Source organism: Phoca vitulina, unplaced genomic scaffold (genome assembly GCF_004348235.1).
Source record: "Phoca vitulina isolate PV1807 unplaced genomic scaffold, GSC_HSeal_1.0 scaffold40, whole genome shotgun sequence".
NCBI classification, from domain to species: Eukaryota; Metazoa; Chordata; class Mammalia; order Carnivora; family Phocidae; genus Phoca; species Phoca vitulina.
In genome coordinates, this window is record NW_022589743.1 from 13,432,124 (window position 1) to 13,459,530 (window position 27,407).

At 54.1% G+C, this 27,407-nt stretch overlaps 1 protein-coding gene across 2 annotated transcripts; it reads right to left on the bottom strand.

Moving 5' to 3' along the window:
* Positions 1-2,046: 2,046 nt before the first annotated feature.
* Positions 2,047-27,199, bottom strand: TBX4 (T-box transcription factor 4). 2 transcript variants are annotated; one of them, XM_032429107.1, is made up of 8 exons: positions 27,002-27,199; positions 26,115-26,209; positions 17,932-18,051; positions 16,505-16,652; positions 6,637-6,789; positions 5,555-5,643; positions 5,191-5,426; positions 2,047-2,663 (listed from the first exon to the last, which is right to left on the bottom strand). In XM_032429107.1, exons 1-8 carry the CDS (start codon positions 27,197-27,199, stop codon positions 2,047-2,049), a joined length of 1,656 nt encoding a protein of 551 aa, XP_032284998.1. The 2 variants fall into 2 exon arrangements, with proteins under 2 accessions (XP_032284998.1, XP_032284999.1); XM_032429108.1 differs by having other exon boundaries at positions 2,047-2,666.
* Positions 27,200-27,407: the final 208 nt, after the last annotated feature.

Sequence of the window (27,407 nt, forward strand, 5' to 3'; positions counted from 1 at the left end):
CTCATACATCTGACCTCTCCAGGAAGCCCCAGGCTCTCACTCCAACCTGCTCTTCAGTTCTTTGTCTGAAGAAGCCACACAAATCCCACCAAGAATTCCCTACTTGTAAGACCACCTCCCCCAAATCACCAGGCTGTGTGTTGACTACGAAAAGGGGACGGATTCTGGTGTACTGTCTGCCTTGCCCTTCTGGGGTCTTTGTGGGCCCTGGAATCCAGACCTGTCATCTGGGGAGTGGCATGAGATCAGAGGTACAATTGTTCCGTTGGCTCTAAATTCCTTGACTCGAGGCTCAGAGGCTCCATGGTATAAATGCTCAGAGGCACAGAAAAAAATACCAGCAAAAGGGACACTTGAGACCATTGCTGAGCCAAGAAATGACAATTCAGTAGTAAAGAGCATCCACACACTTCACAGTTGTAAAATGGCTTTATGTTCCGGTATGTAAAATAAAATGTCCATGCTATATAACAAAACACTTGAAGTTCCATATCCCCTGTTGGCTATTGTGTCTTCTAATAAAGTTTAATCTGTGGTGTGTGTGTGTCTGTTTATGTATATATATATATATATATATATATATATATATATACACACACACACATATATATATTATTTATTTATATGTTTTATCTAAACCATTCTTAGTTTATAACATCAAATGTGTAATAAAAATTTAAATAGATGTCTTTCCAAATACCCCCTCCAGCGTTCATTTTATTAAGTTTATTCGTTTGTAAAAAGCAAAGCTGAATTTGACACGTGGCCTGCATTTGTGAGAGAGAGAGAGAGAGAGATGTATATATTTATTTATTTATATAATATATAAATAGCTATTCAGCATGCAAAGAGTTTAGTGATTTCCCAAATTTGATTACAGAGTTCACACCAGCCACATGGATGGTCTGGTGATATTCAATGCCAAAGAGCTGGGCTGGGGACTACACGATCCACCTCACTGGAGAATTATCCTCGCTCCTCTGAGCTCACTGGCCAAATGTACTGGAAGAAATGAATGTTTTCTCGATTCTTGTTTTTATTTCTGTTGGGCTTTCTTGCTCCAGAGGCGAGGATTTTCTGGGAGCAGAACAGGCTCTGCCTGGCAAGCAGCTCCAGTGTGGTCTCCTGGGGATGTTGCCAGGTGAAGTGTGTTTCATAATTGCCAGTCATAGGATGCAGATGGTGCCTGAGAGGCCGAGAGTCTTGTACACCAGAGAGAGGGAGAAACTGCACGTTGGGGGCTGAGGGGAAGGGCTTTGTACCATATAAGAAAACCTGAATGATGACAGAGATGCTATTGGTTGCATTTTCCCTCCTCTTGAAGGAAAAAAAAAAAATTTTAATACCCATCAGGTGGCACTTAGCACATGACCTTCTCTGAAAGTCATCCCTCAGACCTCAGGACTCCAGGGATCAATTTCCAGGCCACTGACCAAGCCGTGAGCTCTACTCTCAGAACACACTTTGTGGCTTAGCATGTCTCAGGTCGTCTCAGGGAATCTCCAGGAGAGTGGGCCCCCTGCTCACCAGGCAAGATTTCCAGCTTCCCTTGCTAACAGAAGGCCAGGAACTCAAAGATGTGCACAGAGCCCTCCCACCCCAGCAATTCGAGTCTTCCCCCAACCTTCCCGATGAGAGAGACCTCACCACCTGGCCCCTGAGTGAATCAAAGATTATATTATCAAAACCTCTAAGTATCTCACATGAACTCTCCACTGCCGTCCCATCCCTGCACCTGTCAAGAGATGTGAGCTAACAGTGGACCCAGGTCCTGCAGCCCAAGTCACTTCTTAGATAATTGCGGTTCTTTCCCTTGTCGTGGCCTCAGCGGTACGTCGGAAGGCGGATGCTCTCCAAACATGCGCATGCACACACGCACACACGCACACACGCGCGCGCACACGCACACACGCACACACACACGCACATATACACGCAGACACCCCACCCTTTGAAATACCTTCCTGTGTTTCTCGGTAGCGCAGGCCACCCACAGAGGTTAACACTGGATTGACATGGTCCTGGGGCTGTCTCCGGACATGGGAGTCATCCGTCAGTCCAGTTCTCCACAGTTCCCATTCCTGAATGATACTGTAAGGACGCCTCCCGGGACAGGGAGAAGCTCTGAGAGTAGAGAAACTCATTGGCAGCACTCAGGTGTGGCGAGGGGGGCTTCCTCTCGCACACGGGGGGCAGGCCGCGCTCCCTCGGGAAGGAGGCGGCGGGCCCCCGCTCCCGGACCTGAGCCTGTGAGAGCTGATTGTAGACGCTGAAGTGCGTGTTTCCCGGCGGCTGGGAGCTCTGAGCCGAGAGAGTGGGCAGCCGAGGCATCATAGTGGTGGCGGTGAAGTGGGCGGGGAAGGACTGGTAAGGCACAGTCTCCATGGTCTGAACACTGTAGCTTGTGTACGGGGACACTGACGTCCACATGTTACAGCTCAGCGGGGGTGGGGGCAAGTCGTCCACCCCAGACACCCCGGCAATCTCGGGCCCCGAACCTGAGTACATACAGGCTTCTCTTGGGGTCACCTCACTGCAGTAGGAAGGGCTCAGCATCTGCTGGTCGTAGGGAGGGGGAGAACGGAAATAATGATCCTCTCCCACTGCAGGGGGAGCTTCCAGATAGGATCGCTTGCAAGGTAGGTCCAGATGGCGGGCACTGTCTGCTGGAAGACAAAGAAACCTTCAGGAAGAGCCATATTCCACCAGCCCAGGGCCTGGAACCCTCCTTTTGGATGCCAAGATGGCCTACCATTGTCATGCAGGCCTTGCCCTCGCCCCATGTGGCCGTGGCACTTCCAGAATCATTTTAATCAGCTACAGCTTTTATAAGGTGGCAGCAGCCAAGAAGTGGTCAGATTATGGACCCTGCTCAGAGGCCGCAGGGGACACCACATCAGTGGACACCCAGTGATGTAGTTAGCCAGGCGGCATATAGCTTTCATCCTTTGCCACCGTGACTCTTAGGGATGGGAAGAGGCCTTAATGTGCACTGGCATTCTTAGGCGAGGCCCACCCTGGCCAAGGAAAGTAGAGGCAATTGCCAGGCCGAAACAGGCCCAGAGGCCACATCTGTCTGAATTAGCCAGAAAATTAAAGCCACAATGTTTCTGCCTTAATCCTCAGCTCCCAGGAAGGCCTTAGCAAGGCAAAGCTACTCGCAGGCACGTTCCTGTTGCTTTTAGAAGAGGAAGTAAACCCTACATGTGTTCAAAGGAGTCCCAGCAGATTGTTGTTATACAGAATCCAACCGAACAGTGTTTACAAAATTAAGAAATGGAGCTGATACTAAGTAAAAGGTGACTTGGACTTTTAAGGCTAAGCTGATAACGCTCTTTGGGGAAAGATGACATCAGCTGCCCCAAACCACATATGTATGTGTCTTTCGACATCCTCAACCATGACTCTCTGGAGTGGCACATCCTCCCCTGGGACCCAGGGACGACCCAGGCCTGAGGATTGGCAACAGCCCACTCAACAAATTGAAGGACACTCGTCCAGCTTCACTTGGCCTCCCTCCTTCTGTTTTCTCCAGGGATTCATTCTGGGAGCTGTGTGTGTGCACAGGGCAGGGTGGCCTTGGGGGTAAGTGGACTGAGTTTGAGGGCCTGCACTCACCTCTTCCCTCTGCCCCTCTGGAAGCCTCTTCCCTGAAGAGGAGGAACTTGTTTCTCCCTCTTACCCAGCTCTCTCGTCATCCTTCATTCATCCCTCCTCTCTATCTTCCCTCCAAGTTCCTCCTTTCCCTCAAGAGCATGAAGCTCTTGGACTTGGAACATGGCCCAGTCACTCTAGGTCAGGAGTGAGCAAACTTTTTCTGGAAAAGGCCGGATAGTAAATATTTTAGGCTCTGTGGGCTGTAACGGAACCTGTTGCAGCCATTTGACCCTGCTGGTGTCACATGAAAGTGGCCACGGACAGCAGGTAAACAAATGGGTATGTCTGTGTTCCAATACAATTTATTTATGGATATTAAAATTCGTGTAATTTCACATATCATGCAATAACCATCCTTTGATTTTTTTTTCAACTCTTAAAAAAATGTCAAACCATTTTTTATGGCTCACAGGCCAGACAAAACCAGACAACAGTCCAGATTTGGATCAAGGGCCACAGTTTGCCAACCCCTGTTCTAGGCCATTCGTTCTTTTTTTTTTTTAATATTTTATTCATTTATTTGACAGAGAGAGAGAGAGCAAGCCAAGCAGGGGAAGTGGCAGGCAGAGGGAGAAGCAGGCTTCCCACTGAGCACGGAGCCCGATGCGGGGCTCGATCCCAGGACCCTGGGATCATGACCTGAGCCGAAGGCAGCCGCTTAACGACTGAGCCACCCAGGCGCCCCTAGGCCATTCATTCTAATAGGACTGGAGCAGAGGGTACCCAGAGCCCTACCAGCAGCTCCCTAGGAGCTAGGTGGAGAGAACATTCTGGATTCTAAGGAGAAGTCTCCCAACTCATTCCCAAGAGAATTTCAGGGGCCTGAGAGTTCTTCTGGTATAAACGATAATCATCTGTATTACAGATGGAGAATTTGACACCAGACCTGGTAGCAGAGCATAGATGCTCAGGGCTCCTCTCCCAAGACAACGAAAACAGTTCTTTTGCCTGGCTTCCTGGCCCCCAGTCTACATCCACATAGCTGATTTCCATTCACAAGAATGGAATCTCTTTGCAGATCCTGGTATGATGAGGTGGGGAGCCTGTTCTCATGACTCTGGGTCACCCCTGTTTTAGGATTGAGGGTGCTTTGATAAATGACAGCCCTAATCCCCATACCTCTGGACCCTGAGGCTTCAGCCTCCTCCCAGGCTGAGACAGAGTCCACCTGACTCTGTGTGATGGGCCCACCCCGCGGAGGCTCTGAGCAGTGGCTATAAAGAACACCGGGCACTAGGCAGGGGTACCGACCGGCGTCCTGGGGACACCAAGGCCACAAGCTGTCCACAAGGATTCCGAAGCCTGCATTAAAATCAAGAATCAACATCCCTGCACTAAGCCGGGCCATGGCCTCTAACCCTCCAGGCTTGTTCTCCCAGACCACACGATAACCGGGTGTGTGTGTGTGTACATGCTCACATACGCACACACGCGTGTGCCCACACAGGCGTGCATGTTCGCACATATGATGGAGAGTGTTTGTAGGAAGAGCTCGTCTGACCCTCTAGGGCTTCCGGACTAGGAGAGAGCTACCTCGTCTTTTCAGGCAGTGATAGAAGAGGCTTGAGTCCCTCTGCGCCGGGAAGGTGTTGAGGGGAAGGTCCTGTGGCTCAGCTGCAGCAAACTGCACGTGAGCCCCATTCTCATACTGGTAGTGCTGGAGCGTCTGGTGGGCACCATGCAGGGGGCTGACGTCAGGCTTGGCGGAGAGCTGGGTGGAGACGAGCCTCTGCCTCACGATGCTTTTGGAGATCACAGGATATTCTTTGCTGGAGAGGCGGGGAGGACAGGGACAGGGAGACAGGAAGAGGGTAAAGATACTTGGAGGGCTACCAGGTCTGTGGGCCTGAACCCGGTCTGCGCCCCCCCCACCCCCCACCGGGCCGGGCAGTCCCACCTCTGCAACCGGGCCACACGCAGGTCACTGTCATCACTGCCCCGGAATCCCTTGGCAAAAGGGTTGTTCTCAATCTTCAGCTGTGTGATCTGTCAGGAGAGGACACACAGAGTCGCTGGGGTAGAGGACTGGGCTGGCTGCTGGCCCTCCTCCCCTGTCCCAGACGGTTCAGAGCTCCCGGCAGGGTCCGGGGAAGGGGCACACCCCAGCCCTCAGCCGGCCGGCAGCCTCGCTGCATCCTCCCGGCGCTCACCATTCACGGCGGGCTCCTTGCTGGCTTCCGTCCATTCTACTCACTGCAGACCTTCTGATTCCGTCTCCTGTGCTCCTACCCCACTGGGCTACCTGCGTGCCTCTAACAGCTTCCCATCTGTGTCACCCCGTCCAGGGCATCTGCCACATCAGCTTCTGAGGGACCGTACTAAATGCAAATCTGTCACTCTGAACGCCTGAATGCCTGAAATCTGCCACAGCCTATGGCCCCTCCTCAATCCCCCCAGCCCACCTGGCCAGTCCCTCGCACGATGTGACAAGCCCCCTGAGAAGGGTCGCCTGGGCAGAAGCAGAGAGACAGGGGAGAGTGGCCTGTGCAGGGATCCGGAGGTGGTTTGGGGCGGTCAGGCAGGGGAGGGGGTGTGATGGGGAGGGAGTCGGACCCGTCTGACCACCGGCTGACCAGAGGTTCAGTCTCCGGGCTCCCACACATGACGGTGCCCTGAGCCTCCTTTCCCCAATTCTTTCCCTTTTCCTGGCAGGCCCAGAGTCTGACCTTTGAATCCCACCAGGGCGAAGAAGGTTATAGAACAAAATGGCCCAACACTCAAGCCACAAGACAAGCTCCACGCTCTTGGTTCTTAGAGTTGCCAGCTTCGTCCAATCCCCATAATGACTTCGCACTGGAGATTTAGGAGTCTGGTCTCTCTTCCTGCTCAGCATTTGCTTTCTCGCTGCTCTGAGGGACACCCCAGGTGTCCCCGGCGCCTCTGCCTCAGTGCAGGGGGGCTTCCCTTCCTGCCTCCCTACTGGCACAGAAATGCCACGCAGGGTCAGTGGCGGGGGGGGGGCCTGGGGGGTGGCTGTACCTTGTGATTCTGGTAGGAGGTCACAGAGATGAAGGAAGTCTCTGGGAACACATGGGTGCAGAAGGCTGTGTTTTTGGAGCCGAAAGCATTGTTCTCATCCGCCTTCACGATGTGTAGCCGTGGCTGGTACTTGTGCATGGAGTTGAGGATGATCTGGAAGAGAAGGGTCTCTTTCTGAGCTCCAGGTCCTCACCCTCTTGTCTCTGGTCTCAGTCAGCTGGCCTTGGGCTGGCTTTTAGTCTCCTAAAAGCCCAGGTTCCAGGGCCTGACTCCTGGCACAGGCCAGAAAGGTGCTATACATAACTTATCTCCCTCAGGTTTCCTACTCCAGCTGCCCCTTCACCCTGCTCCTCCCGCTCCTCACGTCTGCCCTGCGACCTGCCTTTCCTAGAGATGCCTGCCAGGGTATGCAGCATGGGGGAGGAGCTGAGGAAAGTGTCCCACTCCGACTTTTTTCATCTGTTTCAACACTTGCAGAGGCCTGCTGCAGGGGTTCCCAGATGCATCCTGCCCTCAGACCTGCTCAAGGCTGCTCACAGCCCGGAGGGAAGCTCCATCATGGGCTAGAGTTCCAGGTGCCAAGGTAGGAGATGGCAAAGTTCCAGAAATAATGCCAGAGAAGGCCAGAAGCCCCCCCGCATCTACGGGCCCTCGAGGATGCCTGGGGCTGGGGAGGCGGGTCGCCCCACCAGACCAGGAGAGCCCAGGAGGCTTGGCCCCGGAGCCCTGGGAGTAACACACAGTAGTTCCCGCTCCGAACCTGCCTCATTCGGCCGTGCCCCACGGTAGCGGCTGCATCATGTGCCATTAAAATGTATTTTTTATCGTTGACATTTGCCAGACACCGTCCCCATTGGAGGCAGGACCAGGAATTTGGGGCATTTTATCAGCATCGCTGCTTTTGTTAACCCTTTGGCTCCTGTCCTGGCTGGGCAAGGCTGTGGTCCTCTGGCCCCATTATTCTCTGAGCTCCTTTCTCTCCTTCCTTTCCTTCTAGGGGTGCCCCTTCCTGGGCTAGCCCTTCTGGCTCCCACCCTTCCCGGTTCCCAGGGATAGGCATGGGGCAAGACTAAACCCCTGAGTGACCAGAGTGCCCCAAGAAGGGCCAGAACCAGGCTCTTCCACGGCATGCCCAGGCAGAAGCGTTAATCTGGGAAGGTGCCGCATTCGGCACACCCTGGGGACAGAGACAGCCCAGAGGGCAGGCGCAGCTGAGGATTAGGTGGGTCAGCAGCTGGGCTGTGGCCTCCGGCCTTCCCTGGGCTCTTTGGCTTGGCTGGGTTGCGCCACCCAGCAGAGCTAGCTTTTCTGCCTTCTGCACTGGCTGCGCCCCCTTCCACCCCCAGTGACAAACCTCTGGACCCTCTCGGGGCAGGTACAGAGCACCCCAAACCCCCAGCCAGGTCCTGCAGCTGGGGACCTACTGCCCAACTGGAGCCTGCCAGATAGACAAACTCAGAGTGGATACAAGTCCTGCCTTGGGAGGCCTCCATGGACATCTGTTTCCAGGAGCCTGGGGAATGGGTCTTGGGAAATGCCTCCCAGTCCCTTTAGGTTACTCTGTCACCCCGCCCTGTCCTCCAGCTGCAGGAGTCCACAAAGGACCCAAGTCCCCAGAAGACCCAGAAACTAAATCCCTAGGAGGTGGTCTAGATGCCTCCAGAGTCCCACCTCTAGGCCTTTTCACATGTGGTTCCCTCTGCTTGATCTTCCTTTCCCCTTCTCTCTCACCTTCTAGGGTTTTCATCGCAAGGCCCAACTCTTCCGGGAAGCCTTCCCAGATTACTGGGTCCTGTTGTGAACCCCTGATTCTGAAACTTCCTCCCCACGCATTGTCTACTTGGCTGTCGTGTTGCTTCCTAGTGGTTTCCTGTTTCTGCTTGTCCCTTCAATTAAACTGTAAACGCCTCAAGAAAAAAAGAAAGAGCCATATCTTTTACTCCTTTTGTACCTCTGGGCTCTTTTACCCCCAGACAGGAACTAGTAAGGGCAAGGCAGGATTACAGGAGTGGGAAGACCTGGGCCATGACCGCAAACTCTCCATCCCTTCCTCTCCTATCTTCCTTTGCTCTCTAGAGACAAGGTAGCCTCTAAGGCATTTTTCAGGTCAAACCTCAAGGTTAAACCTGTGCACAGACAAGTTCTCCGTGAGCGCAGGCTTGCTGCGGCTCCCCGGCGGCGGGACTAGCCCTGGCCACTCAGGCTCTTATACGGCGGGGAGAACACAGACGATGGACTGACAGACCTCAGCAGATGCAGGCACCTGCACAGAGAGGCTGGGCTGTCCCTTAAGGACACCGTCAGCCAGGTGAGAGCAGCCGCCCTGCTCTTCTGCCACCTGGGGAGGCTTAGGCTGTATCAGTCCGGCCAGAGCCCTGGGTATCATCAACTCCCTGCTCCTCACTGTCACTCACCTCCAGGTCCAGTCAGTGACCAAATCCTGTGACTCCATCCACAAGATAAAAGCCTCTCCGTTCCCACTGCCCAGCCCCAATTCTGCCCACCCCCCAATCTCTCTCTGGGTTTGGGACAACCTCCTCCCTGTCTCCATCTCCATTTTCACCTGCTACACATCAGATCAGGTCACTCCCTTGCTTAGAACCTTCTAGTTCATCCAGGAAGACTGTCCACTTGCTTTGTATTTCCTCCTCTTGCCTCCCAAGTTCTCCTCCCCCATCCCTGCCAGCATTTAGAGCTCAATAAATGTCTTATATTCATAATGCCACCTTTGATGGTTCCCTCTTGCCCCTTGAGATAAAGGCCAAACTCCTTAGCCTATCAGACAAGGTCCTCCATTGACTGAGGTGGAGAGATTGCCAAACACACCTTCTAGGGGAGGGGCCCAGACTGGCTGGCAGGGAAGACTGGGAAGAGAGAAAGTGCCAGACCTGCAGGGGCAGGAAGGAGCCACTAGGGGGGTGCAATCTCAGACACAGAGAAGTCAGGAAGGCTCCAGAAGCTTCTATGGATCTCTGCTCAGCAGCAGCAAGTCTTAGGCAAGCTTTTTCCCTCCAGTCATTGGGGTGCCTATCTGTAAAGGGAGGCCTTCGACTAAGAAGTGGTCCCAAACACGCCTCCTAACTCGGGCAGTCTGGAACCTGGACAGGTGTCTGGAAGAAAGTCCCGCTCATTGAACCAACTCAAATTTAAACTGGCGCCTCACCCCCAACAGCCCAGGAGAATGTGAGACCAACTCCGTGACTCACACCTGGCTTTACTTGGAAGTTCCTCAGGCGCCACATTAATCTCTTTTGCCAGAGTCTCACATTTATATGTGTGGCAGAGGACGTTGGGCCAAATAGACCAGCCACATCAACAAACCCTGCTACATGACTGGTCCCACCATTGTTCTACAGAAATGGGATTCATTATATTCTGGCGACGGTTCAGAAGCCTGTTCTATTTTAACAAACTGTGATAGCGCCAAACATCCATCTCCTCGAGAGATCACCCTAGCGTGCTTGGTCAATGAGGTTGAGATTTATCTGCATTAGAATCACAGAACATTAGCGCACGGAGAGGCAGACCTTAGAAATCATTCTAGTCCAACCTCCTAATTTACAGATGAGGAACAGGAGGCTTGTAGTGGGAACGTGACTTGCCCAAGAACACATAGCTGGTTGGAGACAGAATCCTGAGAAGATCCCAGATGGCCTTTGAGAGAGCACACACTGCTCTCAACAGCACGCTCAGAAATTAATGGTCAAGTGTCAACCCAACACTGTAAGTGACGAGGACTCACCAGGCCCTACTGTCCACCACAGAACACAGTGTATCTGGATGCTAGCCATACAAGTGTGGCTAATGTCCATTGTGTCATAGATTCAAACCAGATTTTCCCCTGCATCATAATTTTACTTTCTAAGACTACCTTCTCCATCATCCTTCTTACCCTCTCCAGTCCTGCAAAGAGGTAAGGACGGGGACAGGATTCGTCTACAGCTTACACAGAAAGAGGAGAAACTGAGACCCAGAAAGGTAAGTGATTGGCTGAAAGACTATCCAAAATAGGACTGAGTCCGGCGGCCCATTAGCCAACTCACGAGGCCTTGGCCAGATGTGTCTTAGGCCTCGCTCCCAGGGCGGCAGCCCAGGGGCCCAGAAAGCCTTCTGCTTTCTCTCAGAGACACTGCGGTGTTTACGGAGCATAGCCGACGTGCCAGGCCCTGTGCTGAGGAGCTAAGTACTCTTTACAATGTCCCTATAAAGTAGGCATTATTATTGAGCACATTAGGCGCAGATGAGGGGGACTGTGGCTTGGGAAGGTGAAGGCATTTGCCGAACCTCAGACACCCAGTGGGAGGCGGAGCTAGCCTGAGCTCATACTTATACCTGGCTGGGGAGCACCAGGCCTGATGGGGAGTTGAATGGGGCAGCTGTATCTCCCAATGCACCCAGCAAAGGCTCGGCATTTTGTGCAGGGTGCAGCAATGTGGGAGAAAAGGAGGAAAAGAGGGAGATCAATAGCCCTGGGTCCTCACTGACACGTAGACAGCGTAAGCTTTGGAGGGAGGTCAGCCCCTGGTTGACGACATGCCTTCTCTGGCTAAATCCCACCCCCGGCAGCAGGTTCCCTCATTCCCTTACTGCTTACCAGCACCCACTGTGCCAGACCCAGTGCCAGGCACAAGGAAACAGGGGTGATTTAAAACCTCGTGGTTTCCGGGGCGCCTGGGTGGCTCAGTCGTTAAGCGTCTGCCTTCGGCTCAGGTCATGATCCCAGCGTCCTGGGATCGAGCCCCACATCGGGCTCTCTGCTCCGCGGGAAGCCTGCTTCTCCCTCTCCCACTCCCCCTGCTTGTGTTCCCTCTCTCGCTGTGTCTCTCTCTGTCAAATAAATAAATAAAATCTTAAAAAAAAAAAAAAAAAAAAAAAAACCTCGTGGTTTCCTACCTAGTGGGGGAAGTCACAACAGTAATCCAAAAATCAGGCAAAAGTAAGTAGTGAGAAGATGTACTGGACCAAAGACTACATTTATCTTTTTATTTATTCATTTATTTATTTTTAAAGCTTATCAATTTTTATCTTTTTCATTTTTTTTAAAAGATTTTTTATTTATTTATTTGAGAGAGAGAATGAGATAGAGAGAGAGAGCATGAGAGGGGGGAGGGTCAGAGGGAGAAGCAGACTCCCTGCTGAGCAGGGAGCCTGACGCGGGACTCGATCCCGGGACTCCAGGATCATGACCTGAGCCGAAGGCAGTCGCTTAACCAACTGAGCCAGCCAAGCGCCCTCTTTTTCATTTTTTTAAGACTTTTTTTTTTTTGTCAGAGAGAGCGAGCACAAGCAGGGGGAGGGGTAGAGAGAGGAGCAGGCTCCCCGCTGAGCAGGGAGCCCGATGCGGGGCTCGATCCCAGGACCCCGGGATCAAGACCTGAGCCGAAGGCAGACGCTTAACGACTGAGCCACCCAGGCGCCCCAAGAGATTTTCCTTCTAAGTAAGGAGTGGGTAAGGGCTTTCAGTTACTCAAAATCCAGAATCCATAAGGAAAAGAGCAATATATTCAGTCAAAAACTTCTGTGTGGGGATACCACTACATGCAAAGTCACAGGGCAAACGGCAAACCGGGAAAACATACGAGCAGTTCCTATCACATATATGGGCCAGATCGTCCTCATTTATACAAAGCTCCTAGAATGGATAAGTGCTCGAAAATCTGCGAGAAAAATGAGCAAAGGGTAAGGACAGCAGTTCACAGAAGAGGAAAAAAGATGTTTAACTTCACTCAGAATAAAGGAAATACAAACTGAAACTACGACCAGTATCTGCAGTTCACCCGTCAGACTGGGAAAAGCCCAGAATGTCTCTCCCCCCCGCTGGGGAGGCTACAGCGGTGGCGGGAGTGCCCATCAGTACAACTCCGATGGAGGGCGAAACCGCAAATTACAGATCCAAACACCCTTTGAGCAAGCAACTCCCACACAGAGATACTTGACACGGGTGTAAAATGATACAGGTACAGGTTTAACTGAAAGAGCAAAAATAGGCATCTTCATTTCTGCGATAAGGACTGGCTACATGATTGATGCAACAATCGCGCAATGAAGTTCTATGCGGCTATAAGGAAGGGAATCAAAGGAAGCTCTAGGTGAAGGGCATGATCTCCATGTTATACTATTGACAAAGCAAGGCACAAAAAGCGTTTATAGTATGCTACCTTTAGGCACAAAAAGCATTTATAGTATGCTACCTTTTGCGTATAAAAGAAAGGATTTGAGATTCTGTATTCTGCTTGTATATGCAAAAAGAAATGCCAAAAACAAATTAGTAACAGTGGTTAGCTGTGGCCGGGATCGGAAGAAACTGGGTGGACGGGGAACCAGAGGAGAAAAATGGTTCATTACAGACATTTTTTATTCATTGATTTATTTTTAAATCGTGGGACTGTATATTTCCTATTCAAAAACAAATTTGATTTATAAGTATAAAATTCTAGGGGCGCCTGGGAGGCGCAGTTGGTTAAGCGTCCGACTCTTGGTTTCGGCTTGGGTTGTGATCTTGGGGTCATGGGTGGAGCCCCAAGTCGGGCTCTGTGCTCATCATGGAGTCTGCTGAGGATTCTCTCTCCCCCCCTCCACCCCTCCCCCCTAAAATAAATAAATCCAATCTTTAAATAAATAAAATCCTAACTGCGGTAAGTACAAGGACAGAAAGGTGCATGGCAATCTGGGAGCATGTAATGGGGACCCTGAACTGCCTCCCTGAGGAAGGGGCATTTGAGCTTGCATCCCAGGGCTCACGAGTAACTAACTAGGTAGTCAGAGGAAGAGGTGGCACACCGAGGGGACAACGCAAGTGCCACTTAGTGACCAAAGAGCTGCAGCCTACAGCCGCAGGCTGGAGCCAACCCAGCCTCTGGAACAGTTAGACTTACTATGTCAGAAATCATAAGCTGGTCTTCCAGCTCAGCAATCTGGGAGTCCTGGGACATAAGAGGTGTCTCTTCTCACACACAGACACACACACAAACACACAGGCCCCACCCCACTGCAGCCATCGGCTCCCTGCCTCCAGATCAGGAGAAAAGTAAGACCCAGCCATCTCCATGTCCTGCTGAGGGAGGCAGGCCCTACCTTGGTGAGGCCCTCCTCAATTTCCCGAAGCGGCTTCTCTTACCATTTCATGGTTACCTGGCCCAGGACCCTGGGGGGGTGGGAGGGGGTGCAAGTAGGAGGCAAGGGCCGCCTGCCCATCTCTAGACAGCGGAACAGAAGTGGAGCTGAATTGGGGCCCTAGGGCAGCAGGTCAGTCCTGCCCAGCCCCCGTGATCCTTTCTGTCCCTCCTCTGGCCTTGGGCTTACTCCCAGAAACCGGTGGTCATACCCTGAACCTACCCCAAGAAGGAACAGATGGCCCTCCCGGACCATGGCAAACACCCACCAGGAGTTTTCTAGGCAGAACCCGGTCCTGGAACATGTGGGCCATGTGGTCCAAGGGGTCCCTGTTCCCTGTATGTAGGACCGGCTGCCTAGCCCAGGCCCTCACTGGGACCCTGGACCCTTCTCCTGAGGGAGGGCTGCAAATGAAAGGCAACAGCTAAAATCCCTGAGACACTAGGAGACCCAAGGGAAAAGTCCAAAGCTCATTTGGCTGAGAAAGTTCCTCGAGGTCTGGGAGATTTTAGGGAAAACTGAAACACTGGAGGTGAGCAATGCAGAAGGAAGGGCTTGTTTGGGGGCAGACTCATAGCCCGACATGGCTCTTTCCCAGGCTCCTGCACCGAGAAGCCGGGCAGGGTGATGAAGGGCTCAGCACTCCCACCGGTGCAGGCCACTGAGCAGAAAGCCCTGGTCCACATGGCTTATCTAGGAATCCATCCTCCACAGCCCTTGCCTGCATAGTCAGAAGCTGCTCCCTCTCCAGGGATGCTCCAAATAGTTGCAGATCCGACAGCTCAAGCCCTGGGCACAGAAAGACGGGTGGAGAAGCTGAAAGAATGCTGGCCTGGGGACAGGTGTGGGTCCAAGACGGCTCCTTTACTCCCAGGCCCTGGGACAGTCACCTCTTCTCCCGGTCCTGCCGCTGCACATAGGGTGCTGTAACCAATAAGCTGCTCGTGCTGGGCAGATGCGGGGGGCGGGGGGGCAGGGGTGGGGAGGAAGATGCTCTGCATCCCAACCCTCTGCAGAGAGAGCTGAGTTAGTATGGGGAGTATCCCTATGGCCAAGGAGAGGTGAGCTCCAGGCAGGCGTGGTGAATATAGCCAGGGCTACCCTTGACATCACGAGCCCCTCAGGCAGCCCCACCGGCTCAGACTCAAGACTATATGCGGGATTACAGCAAACCCCTTATGGACCCCAGGCGAGCCACCGGAGAGGCAAGCCAGGCTGGCTCACGCAAAGATCCAGCTCTTGCCAAGCTCTGCCCTGTCCACAGTGGCAGGCAGACACGTGCCTGCCAGCTAGTCCCAAACTCCCACCACAGAGACCCTCATTTACCTCTCCAGGTTGGTGCCGAGACCTGGGCAAGCAGAGGAGGCCAGGTAGGAGCCAACGGGGAGCAAAGTCTTGGCCAAGATAGTGCCCAGTAAGACCCAGGAGGCCCTTCTGTCTCTTGGTTAAAAGGCCCCGTGCTCTGGGAGGTGGGGGCTTGGCCCACTCTTCCCATTAGATCGGTGGCTTGCCTCCACCCCCAGGAGAAGTTGGGGCTGCCCCTTTCTGCCACACACCCCCAGCACCTGCCTGCCTCGCGTGAGAAAACCTGGGGTCCTTGCAAAACGGAAAAATCAGGAGTTCATTACACTCCTTAAGCTTTCTCCTAGTTGCTTGTTTATAGATTACCAACTCAGAAGAGAACGGAACAGACTCAGAAAATTAGAACTAAGGGCTGCTTGTCTTATATACCAATCAATCAGAAATGACCCATTGCTGGCATTTTCCATGAGGAACTATGATTCACAGGATTCTGATGTGCATGCAACTCCTCAGGAATAGAACTTAGGTATGAAAGAGGCACATCCCTGCACCCCTCCTCACCCCTGCGTCCCCTACCACCAGCCGCACCCTGAGGATTACATGTGCAGCCTGGGCAACTGCATCTAGCAGCCTCTATGGCCCCCGTGCTCCACCCCACCCCACCCTGTACTTCCAGAGTAACGACGGGTAGCGGAGAGGGGCCAGGCCTGTGCCCCGGCGGATAATACCACGTCCCCAGACTTCAGTTTGCCACACACTTGAGCTAAAAATTTCCACATAAAACGCTTTTTGTGGGCCTGCCAGAGCCAGATGGGGAAAGAATGAGCCTCGGCAGCCTGGATGGGGCGTCAGCGGCAGCATCCCTGGGGCTCCAGAGTCTCTCTTGTAAGAGCCAGGCCCCAGGCAAGGCCAGGAAGGAGCGGCCACCAGGGCCAGGGCGAGGCCTTCCCTTCCAGAGGGCAGGGGCTGCCAGGCCCAGCAGAAGGCACACACCAAAGAGAGGCTTCAGAACTCATCAGTGACTCTTTCCCAAGAAAGTGAACGTGTGTTTGGCTCCAGCAAGGCCAAATTTGGGGAAACCGAAGTGGAGAGATTTGACCCATCATCATCGTCCTTGTCGATAGCTGCCATGTATTTAAAGCTTCCCACGTGCACAGTGCTTCCTGCATATTCTCTCAGTTAATTCTTATAACCACGAAATGTTTTTAGATAGGGAAACCAAGGCTCAAAAAGGCCAAGAAACTTGCCCAAAGTTACCCAGGCAGCAAGTATGAGGGGAAGGATGGACTGCTGTGGGACTCAGACCCCGGCTCCTTCCCCAGTCTGGCCCCGGCATGTGCCAAAGCCTGGAGCTGGATCCCCAGAGTGGATTCTCCACATCTCCACCCCTACCCAGCCCACCCCGAGCTGAGCACCAGGGCTGGCTCTCAAGGCCAGGCAGTCTCTTTCTTACATGGCCGAAGGGGTCCAGGTGGTTGTTTGTGAGCTTCAGCTTCTGGAAGGAGACCAGCTGCCGCATCCAGTGGGCCCCAGTGGCAGGAGAATCGGGGTGGACATAGAGCCTTCCTGGCATGGCCGGCTCAGCCTTCCCTGCCACCATCCTGCCAACAGAGCAGACAGAACCACAGCGGTTGATTACTCTGGGGTCTGGAAAAGCCCAGATTCCCTGTCCCCTCTGAGAGCAAATCCCCATAAACCTGAGAGGGAAAAAAAAAATCAATGCTCATCCTATACTCTCAATGTAGGGCATTGTGAGTGGGAGTGAGGGTCAGAGGAGAGCGTGCTGAGGAGGGGGAGCGATTCTGAATCTCTTTTATTTGCAGTAGAAAGAGAAAGGGAAGTTACAGACAGATGTGATTATTTACCTCAAAGAATGGGGCTAATCACAAGTATATCGTGCGGAGATTTAGGCACTTCTGTGTGCGTGTTATAGTTTCAATTTTAAAATGTTATAAATTATATTATTTGGAGGGAGCTTCTCAGAGGACCTAGACAACTCTCAAATTACTTGTCCCCAATATAGTGCTTGCCCCCAAAGAAATTACTTGGTAACTGTCCCCTCAGCCAGAGCCTGCTCTGAATAATAATCCAACCCGAAGAGAGAAGAAATAGAAACATGGCCTTGACAGGACCTGGCCTCCTCAGCCCAGTCTCTGCTGACCCTACTACCAACCCATCGTGGAGCCCACATCCCAGCTGGCTGCTAATTCATTCAATCCCTCTCTCTCCTTGAGTGCTGTCCTGGGCTCTGGGGACAGACAGGGTACAGAGGAGGTGGCCTTAGAAAAAGCAGCCCAGTGTTTATTTGTCCGGCCCCCGTTTTGCCCTACAACCCACTTGTTTCCCCCAACCCCTTGCCGAGGCGTCCTGTCATCCAACCACCAGGCGGCTGCCCTTCACTGTGGATCAACAGCTTAAAGGAAGGGCTCACAGCCAGACAAGGAGCAAGTGGAAAAGCCGCAGAAGATGCCACAGCCCAGGCCCCTGGGTGCTAACCATCTGATATCAAAGTCCCCCAAGAAAACAGCTCCCATCCTCCTCCCCAGCGCGGCCCGACCAGAGCCTATATTCATCCAGTGTTGTTGTCCATCTCTCACCCCACAGCATAGTCACCAATCCTGTCTGTCCACAGCTGTAGGGAGAGAACAGACTCTTGAAAGCCACCAAACACTCAAACACTGCAACTCATTTCCAGCCCCAGCCCCATCTGCAGCAGGTGGGCAGACCTTTGCCAGCCCTGCGGCCCCTGCAGGCTCAGTTCCCAGCGCCGCACGTCTGGGCAATCACCGGAACCAGCTGGTGAGTCCCTGGACCAAACATCAGGTGGTGGGGTGGGTGTGGTGAGAGAAGACAGGGGATGTGAGGGCCCCAGGTTCTTACCATTTGTTGTCACAGAATTTGTAGCGGTGGTCATCTGCAGGGACGATGTCAATCAGCAGGATATATTTGGTCTTGGGGTTCATGCCTGTGACTTTTACCTTGTAGCTGGGGAACATCCTCCTGGGGGGAGCCAAGGTGTGAGGCAAAGGCAGAGACAGAGCACCGGGAGAGATGGCACACAGGGGTGAGGGGACAGAAGGCCTTAAGGGACACTGGCCCCTGATCAGAACGTGTGTGAGCTGGGTAAGGCCCTTCCCTCTCTGGCCTCAGCCTCCCCCTACACAAGGGAAGGGCCGCACCAGTTGCTCTGAGCCCCAGGAGCTGTGTCTAGGAAGAGGGCTTACCTGGCTTCCCCAGTGCAATTCCCTCTTCCCCACGATCCCCTAATATTTAGGCCTACTGGCTGTGAGCAGCTAAAGCATAGAAACCCTCGGGGTCATGAGAGAGGATTTCAACAGCAACCTGGCTGCTTAATTTCCCTCCTGCCCTTTGCCAGTCCATATGCAACTAAAGTTCTGGGCTGCCATTAACAGGGGCCAGAGCAAAAGACCTCGAAGTCCCTGTCAGCTGCTTCTGTAACCAATGGAGTGTCTCCTCTGGGCCTTGCCTCTGTGGAAGCCCTCGGGCCTCAAACCAACTCACAGGAAAACAGGAGAGTGCTGCTAGGTCTCTGGATTCCTTTGGGGTGTTTAGCAGAAGTGTTTAACTGTGTGAAGACCGTGCCTGGGCCTGTGCACACTCACTGGGGACCAGGGGAAGCCAGCTCAGGAGCCTCATGGAGAAAAGATTCTAGGACCACTGTGCCTTGGCCACACCACTGACAGGTTGTGAGGCGTTGGGCAACTTGCTTGGATCTCTCTGTGCCTTGGTTTCCTTATCTCTAAAACAGGGATATTACCACCTATCTCATAGGTTGGTGTGTGGATTCACTGAGTCCATTTGTGACTCTTGCCACTGGCCCTCACTGCACTCCTCCCTCCACAAACCAGTGGATGACCGACCTCTGTGAAAATGGACTCACCAAAAAACAGGAAGTTTTCCAGTTTCCACAGCCCATGCTAAGACTGTCCAGGACCCTGAGGCTCAGTGAATATTCTAGAGAAGGGCTTCCCCAGACCCCTCAGCACACACACATGAACAACAGCATGTACACACACCCGCAGGGGCACAGCTCTGCCCCTGGTCACCAGGTCCCTGACACTGGACCTCCCCAGAGGGGCAGACAGACCTTCCTCACAATCCTCTCAGACACCCCCACCCTCTCCTAGCTGATCTCCCACAAAGGCGTTTCCCCCAAGAGAGAGGCAGGATCCAAACCTAACTGAAGACACTAGGGCATCAGGAACCAAATCCCCTGAGTTGGGACAGTGCCCAAACTGTCCCCTCAAGGAAAGCCATCAAGTGGTCCTCTGCCTCCTCACTAAGCTGAGAGAACCTCAAGGGAAGCTGTCCTAGACACCTCAAACAGGTGATTGCAGCCCCCCATTTTGTCAACAGGGGTTCCAGCTTACCTGGACAGGACAGGGCTTCCAGAAGGGATCAAGGCCTCCTCAAGCCGGCAGACCCTACAGCAAGCCCCAGTGAGGACCCAGAGGTGGGAGGTTCAGTTCTACCCCTGGCCCAGCCCCAGTCTGCTCGGCCTCTCTCTTGCGGGAGGAAGGGCCCGTGAGAGCACTGCAGTGGGCCAGGGACGTGGGAGCTGTGTGGCCCTGTGTACGCACGAGCGCATGTACTTGAGTACACAGTGGAGTGCGCATGTGTGCACGTGTGCCTGCCTGGAGGGAGGAGGGAAGTTCTAGCTGCAAGTCTAGGGACTTATAAACCGTGTGGAAGAATTTGTCTCAGATGTCAATTGAAAGCATTTTCAAATGTCCACCCCACCCCCTCTCCAGGAATGGGGGAAGTGAGAGGGCTCAGGAACCTCGTACTGCCTGCTCACCAGCCCCTGCCCGGCCTGGGGGCACAGCTGGAGCCCGCACCACCCTCCTTCCAGGCCCAGCCTCTTCCCTGATAGGGCTAAAGCTGAAGCGGGGAGGGCAGCAGCTGCCTCACCTCCCCTCCTCCCCGGGGGAAGGCCAAGAATCCTGTCCCCTCCAGACCACCATTTTGTAACCGCTACAGAAACTGCCACAAGATGGGGCAGCCCTGGCTGTGCTTGGGCTGACCTGGCACCAGTGCCCTGCGCTTCGCCTGTTTGTCCTGTAATCACTCCAGGTGGCAATGGCAGAGGGCAGATATGGCCACCCCCCAGGACAGTATCTACAAAGGGGGCCAGGAGAAAATGTGTCCCTGCCACTGGAGTAGTCTCCCTAACCTGGGCTGAGAGGAGGATCCAGGACCCTGCCCCTCCCCTTCTCCTACTCCCTACTACGCTTTGTCTCAGCAGCTCAGGAGGCCAGGCTGACATGGGCTAAATGCTTTCTAGAAGGCCTATAAGCAGCCTGTGCTCAGCTCCCCAAGGCACGGTCCTGTGATTTGGCTTCTCCTAGAAGCTGACCACAGCTGACCACAGTTTTCCTGACGGAAAACACCCTCAGGGAGGTTTTGCCAGGAATTGGCGCAGGGAAGGAAGGTATCCCCCAGCCTCTGCCTCCGCTGCCTACCAATTCCCCTCTTCCCAGGGCTGCAGCCCTTAGGGGTAGGGACGGGGGGGGGGGGGGGGGGGGGGGGGGGGGGCGGGGCGGGAGATGGGATAGCTGGTCTGAGCCGGGAGTTCAAGAGTCCACGGCTCCAGGCCGAACTACTCAGGCTCAGGGAGCGCCACTGCTTTCGCGGGAATAGGTATCTCCCTATCTGTCAGGGGTCCAGTTTGGTGACTGCTTCTGAGAACACGAGCCTTGGGGACCCTATCATTTCCCCACCTGCGGGGCTCCAGTAGAATGCAGGGCACACACGGGTGGGGGAAAGGCTGCGTGTGCAGGAGAAGCACACGGTCCACGCAGCCTTTAAGCCTCCCCTCCCGGCTGAAGGCATCTGCCCTTGGTTCCAGAGGGGGCTAAAGCTGGAGCCCAGAGGCCCAGCAAGGGAGCGTTCCCGGGTGGGCATGACTCCTGCCACGGACGGCAGGCTGGGTCTGGGAGCTGTGACCTCCTCGGGGCTCCCCTACACTGTGAGGCCCTCTCTCCTGAAACCGATGGAAGGTGGGGGCGCTATGTAAATTGTTTCTGTGACTCAGGACGTAAATATACCTGGAAACCACCACTGTGGGGGAAATGAACAGCTCAGCGGGTCGGGGAGGGAGGGCCAGGAAGAGAGGTTAGGGCTCTGAGCCGCCTGGCTCCCACTCTGCCCGCCACGGGCGCCGGCCGGGAATCCCGGGCTCGCCTGTCCCGGACACCCCGCGGTCCCCCCACCCCCAGTCCCGTGCCGTCGAGCCCTCTCCCCCACTGTCTCCCTGCGCCCCGCGGGCCGCCCGTCTGCGTCCCTGGCGCCCCCTCGGGGCTCCGGGCCCCGCAGGCAGAGGGGCGCTCCGGGCGCCCGCGGAAACGGCTCCGCCGGGGAATAAACAAGCCGCCCGCCCCGCCGCCCGGGAGGAGATGAAAGCCGGGGGTTTCTCCTCTGATCATGAAACAGGCTCTGAAAGGGTGCGGGCTGGAGCCTTATCTACTTCATACTCGGAAATGGTTTTAGAATGAACTGCTAAGATAAGCTTCCTTGGACGTTTCTCGGCGTGGGAGGCTTGCGGGGCGCGGGGCAAGGGATTCGGGGCATTGTGATCTTGGCAACAGCCCCTCAAATGCTCGCTCGCTGCTGAGGGGGGACGTGCAAGTTCAGCTGGGCTCAGACAGCCGCGGGGGGCTGCCGGCTCCCCGGCCTAAGCCCTCGCCAAATTCCTGACCTTGACCTACGCGAGCCCCTCACCAATCCAGAAGGGGGGTGCAGGGATTAAGCCGGACCTAGGAGACCAGCCAGATTCTCTCCACCTAGCCAGGCCACCAAACCCCAAACCCGAAGGCACCCGACTTTCTCTGGGGGCCCGGAAACCCCAGGAGCAGCTAGATGTGCCTTCCCTTAAAGGTAGGCACAAAACCAAATCCAAGGGGTGAGAAGTCCGGAGAGGGGCTTCGAGGGGGGCGGCGGGGGGTGGTGGGGTGGGAAGGCACACAAGAGGATTCTCTTCTGTTTCTTTATCTGGGTGGTGCCATGATTGGGGGTACTATTTGTGAAAGTCTATAGAGCTGTACAATTAAGATTTGTTCATTTTTCTGCAGGAATGTTCCACTTCAATAAAATGGACATTGAAAATTACACCCGTGTGTATATCATATGTGTGTGTGTCCACACACACACACACACACACACACACATATATATATACACACCAGCAGCGGAGCCCAGAGTCTGAAAGGAACTGGTTGCAGGCAAAGGATGGGGGTCCACAGAAAACCCCACCCTTCTTCCTATCCCTAGTGTCTGGGAATCTTGAGAGACATTTCTGAGTATGTTGGGAGGAGGTTAAGGCCCATCAGCCAAGGCTCAGTTTACTGGGGGAGCAGGGAGCTGTGTTGCTGATGCGGCCTAGACTGAGACCAAACCTTCTAGAGCCTAATTATTTCTGAGAGCAATGGCAAAGCTTCATAATTTATTCCCACTTTACACACACACACACACACACACACAGTTTTCTAATTCACTCAAAGCATTTTTAAGAAATATTTTCCCTGAGGTGGGGGCAGGAGTGAGGGTGTATGGAATGAATGCTGTTTTGGAAGATCAGTTGCTTCTCAGAGTCTTTTTTAAAGACACTTCCTTCTGATAGACTTTTGCTTTCAGAAAATACTTTAGAAAGAGATCAAAGGACTCTCTCTCCAACCCACTTTCCCAGTGTCTTCAACCCTTACTTGTCTTATCATCCACGCCACTGGGTTCTGACGCTCTGTATACAGAGCGAGGGCAATTGGCTTTGAAGCCCCGGATTAAGCTGGGCCAAATCCTTGCCTCAGAATAACAAACAATACAGGTTCAACAGGAGTTCTCATCGGTAGTTCATTTTTCAAACGCAAATTCACTGTCACTAACACAAGCAACATTGAACTCAACAGGCTGTGAAGGCTGATAGCGGAGATTTATCTGGTGGCAAAACCATGACCGAGGAGGAGAGCAGTCAAACGGTTAGGAAATTTTCATTTTGGGGAGGTTTATATTTAAATTTTTGTGGAGCTCGCTTTTATCTATGTTTGGGAGAAAATGCAGTTTCTCACATGTTTCAAGCTTGGCAGGGATGTGAAGGAGGTAGAGACAGGAGGGGTCTGCTCGATGCAGTGAATGGCTTAAAACTTGTGAGTGCAGGAGACTGAGAGGGATAGAAACTGGCTGGGAGGATTCTGGCCCATTTTACACCTGACATCAGGGGTTACTGAGCATTCAGAAATTGATGTCTCCCGATGTGATTGGCATTTTATTCCCCAGATCGAATGGTTTGAGAATCCAAAGCCACTATCCAATGAAGGGGATTATTCTCTCCTCGGCCTTAAGACCTTCAGGGCTTCAGGCAAGAGGCTTGTGACCAAAGACTCAAACTAGCTTGAGAACATCCTGGGTTCCCCTTTTCCAGGGCCTGCCTCTCCCTCAACCAGACAGCAATGACCATGCCCCTAACCAGCCAGGGTCTCTAGAGTAGAGCAACAACCCCACATCGAATGGCCTTGTAAATAAGCCATAAGGGGAATTTCTCAAAGTTGGGGTTTTGTTCTGGGGGTGGAGTATCATCAGCTTGGCTTGTGTAGACCCGGGAACTGCCTAATCTTGCTTCTATCTATAAGAGCCAAGTGCCTTCCCTTCTCTGGGGTCAGGTTTACGTTCCCCTGGTTCTCCTCCAGCTCAAGCAGTCTAGAAATCTGTGATTCAAGGTTCAGGAGAAGGGTCCAGGCCATCTGCTAAGAAATGCAGGTGTCCCAAGAAGGGTGCTGGTAGAGACACAAAGAAGAGAACTGGGAGTCCACAGGATGTTGAAGAGCAACCGAGCCCAAGCAAAGCAAGCTGCCTCCTGAGGCTGCCCAGGCGAGGGAGGCAGTAAGGGGGAGGGGGCCACGGGGATCAGAGCCCTGAATTTGGTCTCTGAGGTCAGTGAGCAGCTATGCAGGAGGAAAGAGGGTCTGTGAGAACAGTGGGGAGGGGCGATGAGGCTAGTGACTTTCTTTAGGACTAGACCTGTTGCACGAATAACTTTCCGCCAGAGAAATGAAAGGGTGTGATGAAACCATAATTGGCCAACTTCATCACAGCCATTTAAAAATTATTATCATCATTCCCTGAGGCCCATCTCTAAGCCTTCACTAGGAATCGGGCACAAACATCTGCCTGATGTTGGTCACCTATGGAAGTGTATGTGTGTGTGTGTCTGTGTTGGGGGGAGGGAAGGAGGAGGACCCATGCAGATGCAGGAAACCCCACTGAGGAGAATCACAAATGCCTTTTGTTTTAAATGCCAGAGGCCAGGCTTGCCCCAAGAACATGCTGACCATTTATTTTCAAAAGACAAGGTTATTTCTGCTGCCTAAAAAGGGAAATTCTGGATCTTTCTCTCTCTTCTTTCCTTCCCTCCACCCCGGCAGTCACAAGAAATAAATTCCCCCTCTTCACACCTATAATCCACTCAACAATTTACCATCCGTAGTTCACAGGACCCCTGGTTTGAGTCTCAGAGTGCCTGAGAAAGGAAGGCTGGCAGGTAAGTCTACGGTCACCAGCTCTGTGTTAGCCAACACCACAGGAAGCTTAGAGACGTGCCCAAGTGCACTCAGCTAGGAAGAGGCAAGGCTTGTGACACCTGGCTCCCCACCGTCCTCAAGGACTATTCTAAGTGGCACCCTCTACCAGGTTCCCTTCATGCATCCTCCTTCCCCATCTCCCAAATGCAGCAAATTCAGGCCCTGATATCCCCCTGCTTCTTTTCCTGATAGAGGCTCCAGGTGGCCTTGCCACCTACCAGGCCGGGGTGGCCAAGTGGCCAGACTTTACCCCCAACAAAACAGTGGAAACCTTGCAAGTCCTGCCAGGGAAAGGACACGAGGGACCACAGGACTACTCCACTACACACTGCAAACTACCAGTTTTTTTTTCTTTTGAACAGCCCACCGGTCTCTGAGCAGTTCGGCAGAGTTCTTTAAAAAGTAGAAGAAAAATGCTAAGCGGATGCCAGACATTTCTCTAATTACGATTAATTTTAGCTAGCATTTATGGCACGCTTACATGTGCCAGGAGCTGTGCTAAGTGCTTTGCATACAACTGTATGTATGGTTTTGCAGAGGGGGATGAGGAGAGGGCAAAGACCCTGCAGCACCTAGCCTGAGGGTTGCACAGAGGCAAGCAGCTGGCCCTTAAGGCTTCACCACCTTATTCCTTGGAAAACCCAATCATGGGCCCACGGCCAGACAACAGCACATTTTCACACCTACCCTGTTCCCCTCAGGGACCAAAATCAAATGTGAGTAAGTGGGGAAGGGGTAGTTTCTACACCTGAACTTTCCAGCTTCACTGTCTGCAGCAATCCCCCTTCACTGATAACCGCTGGCCTAGCCCCTCCTGCCCCGCCCGCCCAAGACTCCTGGCCCCATTGAATCTCTCTCCTCTCTCTTCTCTCTCTCTCTCTCTCATCTTGCCCCGGCTGCATCTTCCTCCTCTCACGCTTTCCTCCAGGCTCTCTCCCACAGACACCAGCGCATTTTAAAGATGCTTCCACTTTATAAATCATTATTCTGGCAGCCACGCGAGAGCTGCTCCCTAAACAACACACCGGGCCCTTTCCCTTGGCTGAGGGGGGGCTGTCAACAGAGGAGCAGCACCCCTGGGATGAGAGATCTGGGGTGCACTCCGCCCCGGAAAATTATGGAAATAGGAAAACACAGGTCCCCTCCCTCCATCTGTTGAGGGCCATCTCCGGGTCCCCAATCAATGCAATCCTGAGAAACCAGGCAGGTCCCCAAAAGGAGGAGGACAAAGCAGGATAGTGCTGGAACCGGGACCTCCGACGTCTTGATCCTTATTTGCATTTTATTTGCATAGTGCTGCCCCTCCCTTCCTTCCGTCCCGCTGGGCTTCCTAGAGGAGGATTCCCCTGGTGAAGTTCTGCGCCCAGTAGCAAACCGTGGTAGGATGCGGGGCTAAAGCGAGAGCGTCCAAGGGGATCCCCATCGCTCCCACCAGTCATCTTTCATCCCCCAAGTAAACGTCCCAGCGCTGACCTGCCCGCCTTGGTGATGATCATCTCGGTGCCTGCCTCGTGGAACTTCTTCCAGAGCTCCTTCTCATGCAGGCCCACCTTGATGTTCTCGATGGTCTAGGGATGAGAGGGAAGGGGACTTTTGTCGACCTGGGCCACGGCTCCACGCGGAGCCCTCAGGACGGAGAACACAGACTCAAGGAACTATGCAGAGTGCTGCCAGCCCCGGGACCGTTTCGTTTCATAAAATTATACTGTACCACTGGTAAATTTTTCAAAATGTAATCAGTAGCTGAGACCCACTCCTTCGGAGTTGCACCTATTGTGGTACGCAGAGGACACATCCTGACCGCGACAGGGTAGATGACACACTACACAAACATAAACACTCCACGTGGCGGGACGTAGCCACAGGCTTTCGGACAGACACAGGAGGGACACGCGCACCCGCAGACGCTACGCAGACCCATGCCGGCCGAGGGCGTGCACAGACGGATTCCTTTTATTGCGATCATCAGGTTATCACTGTGACCCTCTGAGCGACATCCGCGCGGCCGCTCCCCGCTCGCACCCGGCTGGGATCCGTTCTTCCCTCCCGGTGCCAGAGCTTTCGCCCCCGACCCCCGCCCTCTCGGCGTCGTCGGAGCTGGACACTTGGCCCGGGCTCGCCCCGCTGCCACAAGGGTGCCCTCCCCCGCCTGTCCCAGAGTAGCCCCGAGGGCGCGAAGCCGAAGAGGGACGCAAGGCAGAGAGCGCGAGCCCTGCCCCGCGGAGGAGAACACGCAGTCCGGGACGCAGCCAGGTCCCCCGGGAAGCGAGTCCTGTCCTCTTCGGGGCAGACTGGCAGACGCAGGCGGCCCTGCAGACAGACCGACGCCCGACCTCTGCCCGACGGCCAGCGGGCCCTACCTGCTCCGCGGCGGCGGCGGCGGCGGCGGCGTCGGCGCCGGGGCCCGGGGGGCTGCCGAGCGCGGCTCCGCTGAGGCCCGGCGCAGCCAGCGCGGGCTCGGGGGCGTTGGCGGCGTTGGAAGCGCTGGCCTCGCCGAGCGCCGAGCCCGGGGCCCGGAAGGCCTCCTCGCTCTCCGACAGGCCCTTATCCTGCAGCATCTCCTGCGGGCACAGCACACACCGAGTCACATGCCCGGGTCCACACTCGCCAGAGGCCCCGCAGCCCCCTCCAGCCCGGCCGGGGGACTTCGGGCCCGGGAGGGAAAGGCGCACGTGGACACCGCCCCCTTCTGAGCTGCGGGAGGGAGAAAATGCGGAGGGTAGGACCGTGGCCTCCTCCCTCTGGGTTCTGAACCTGGGAGGGTCT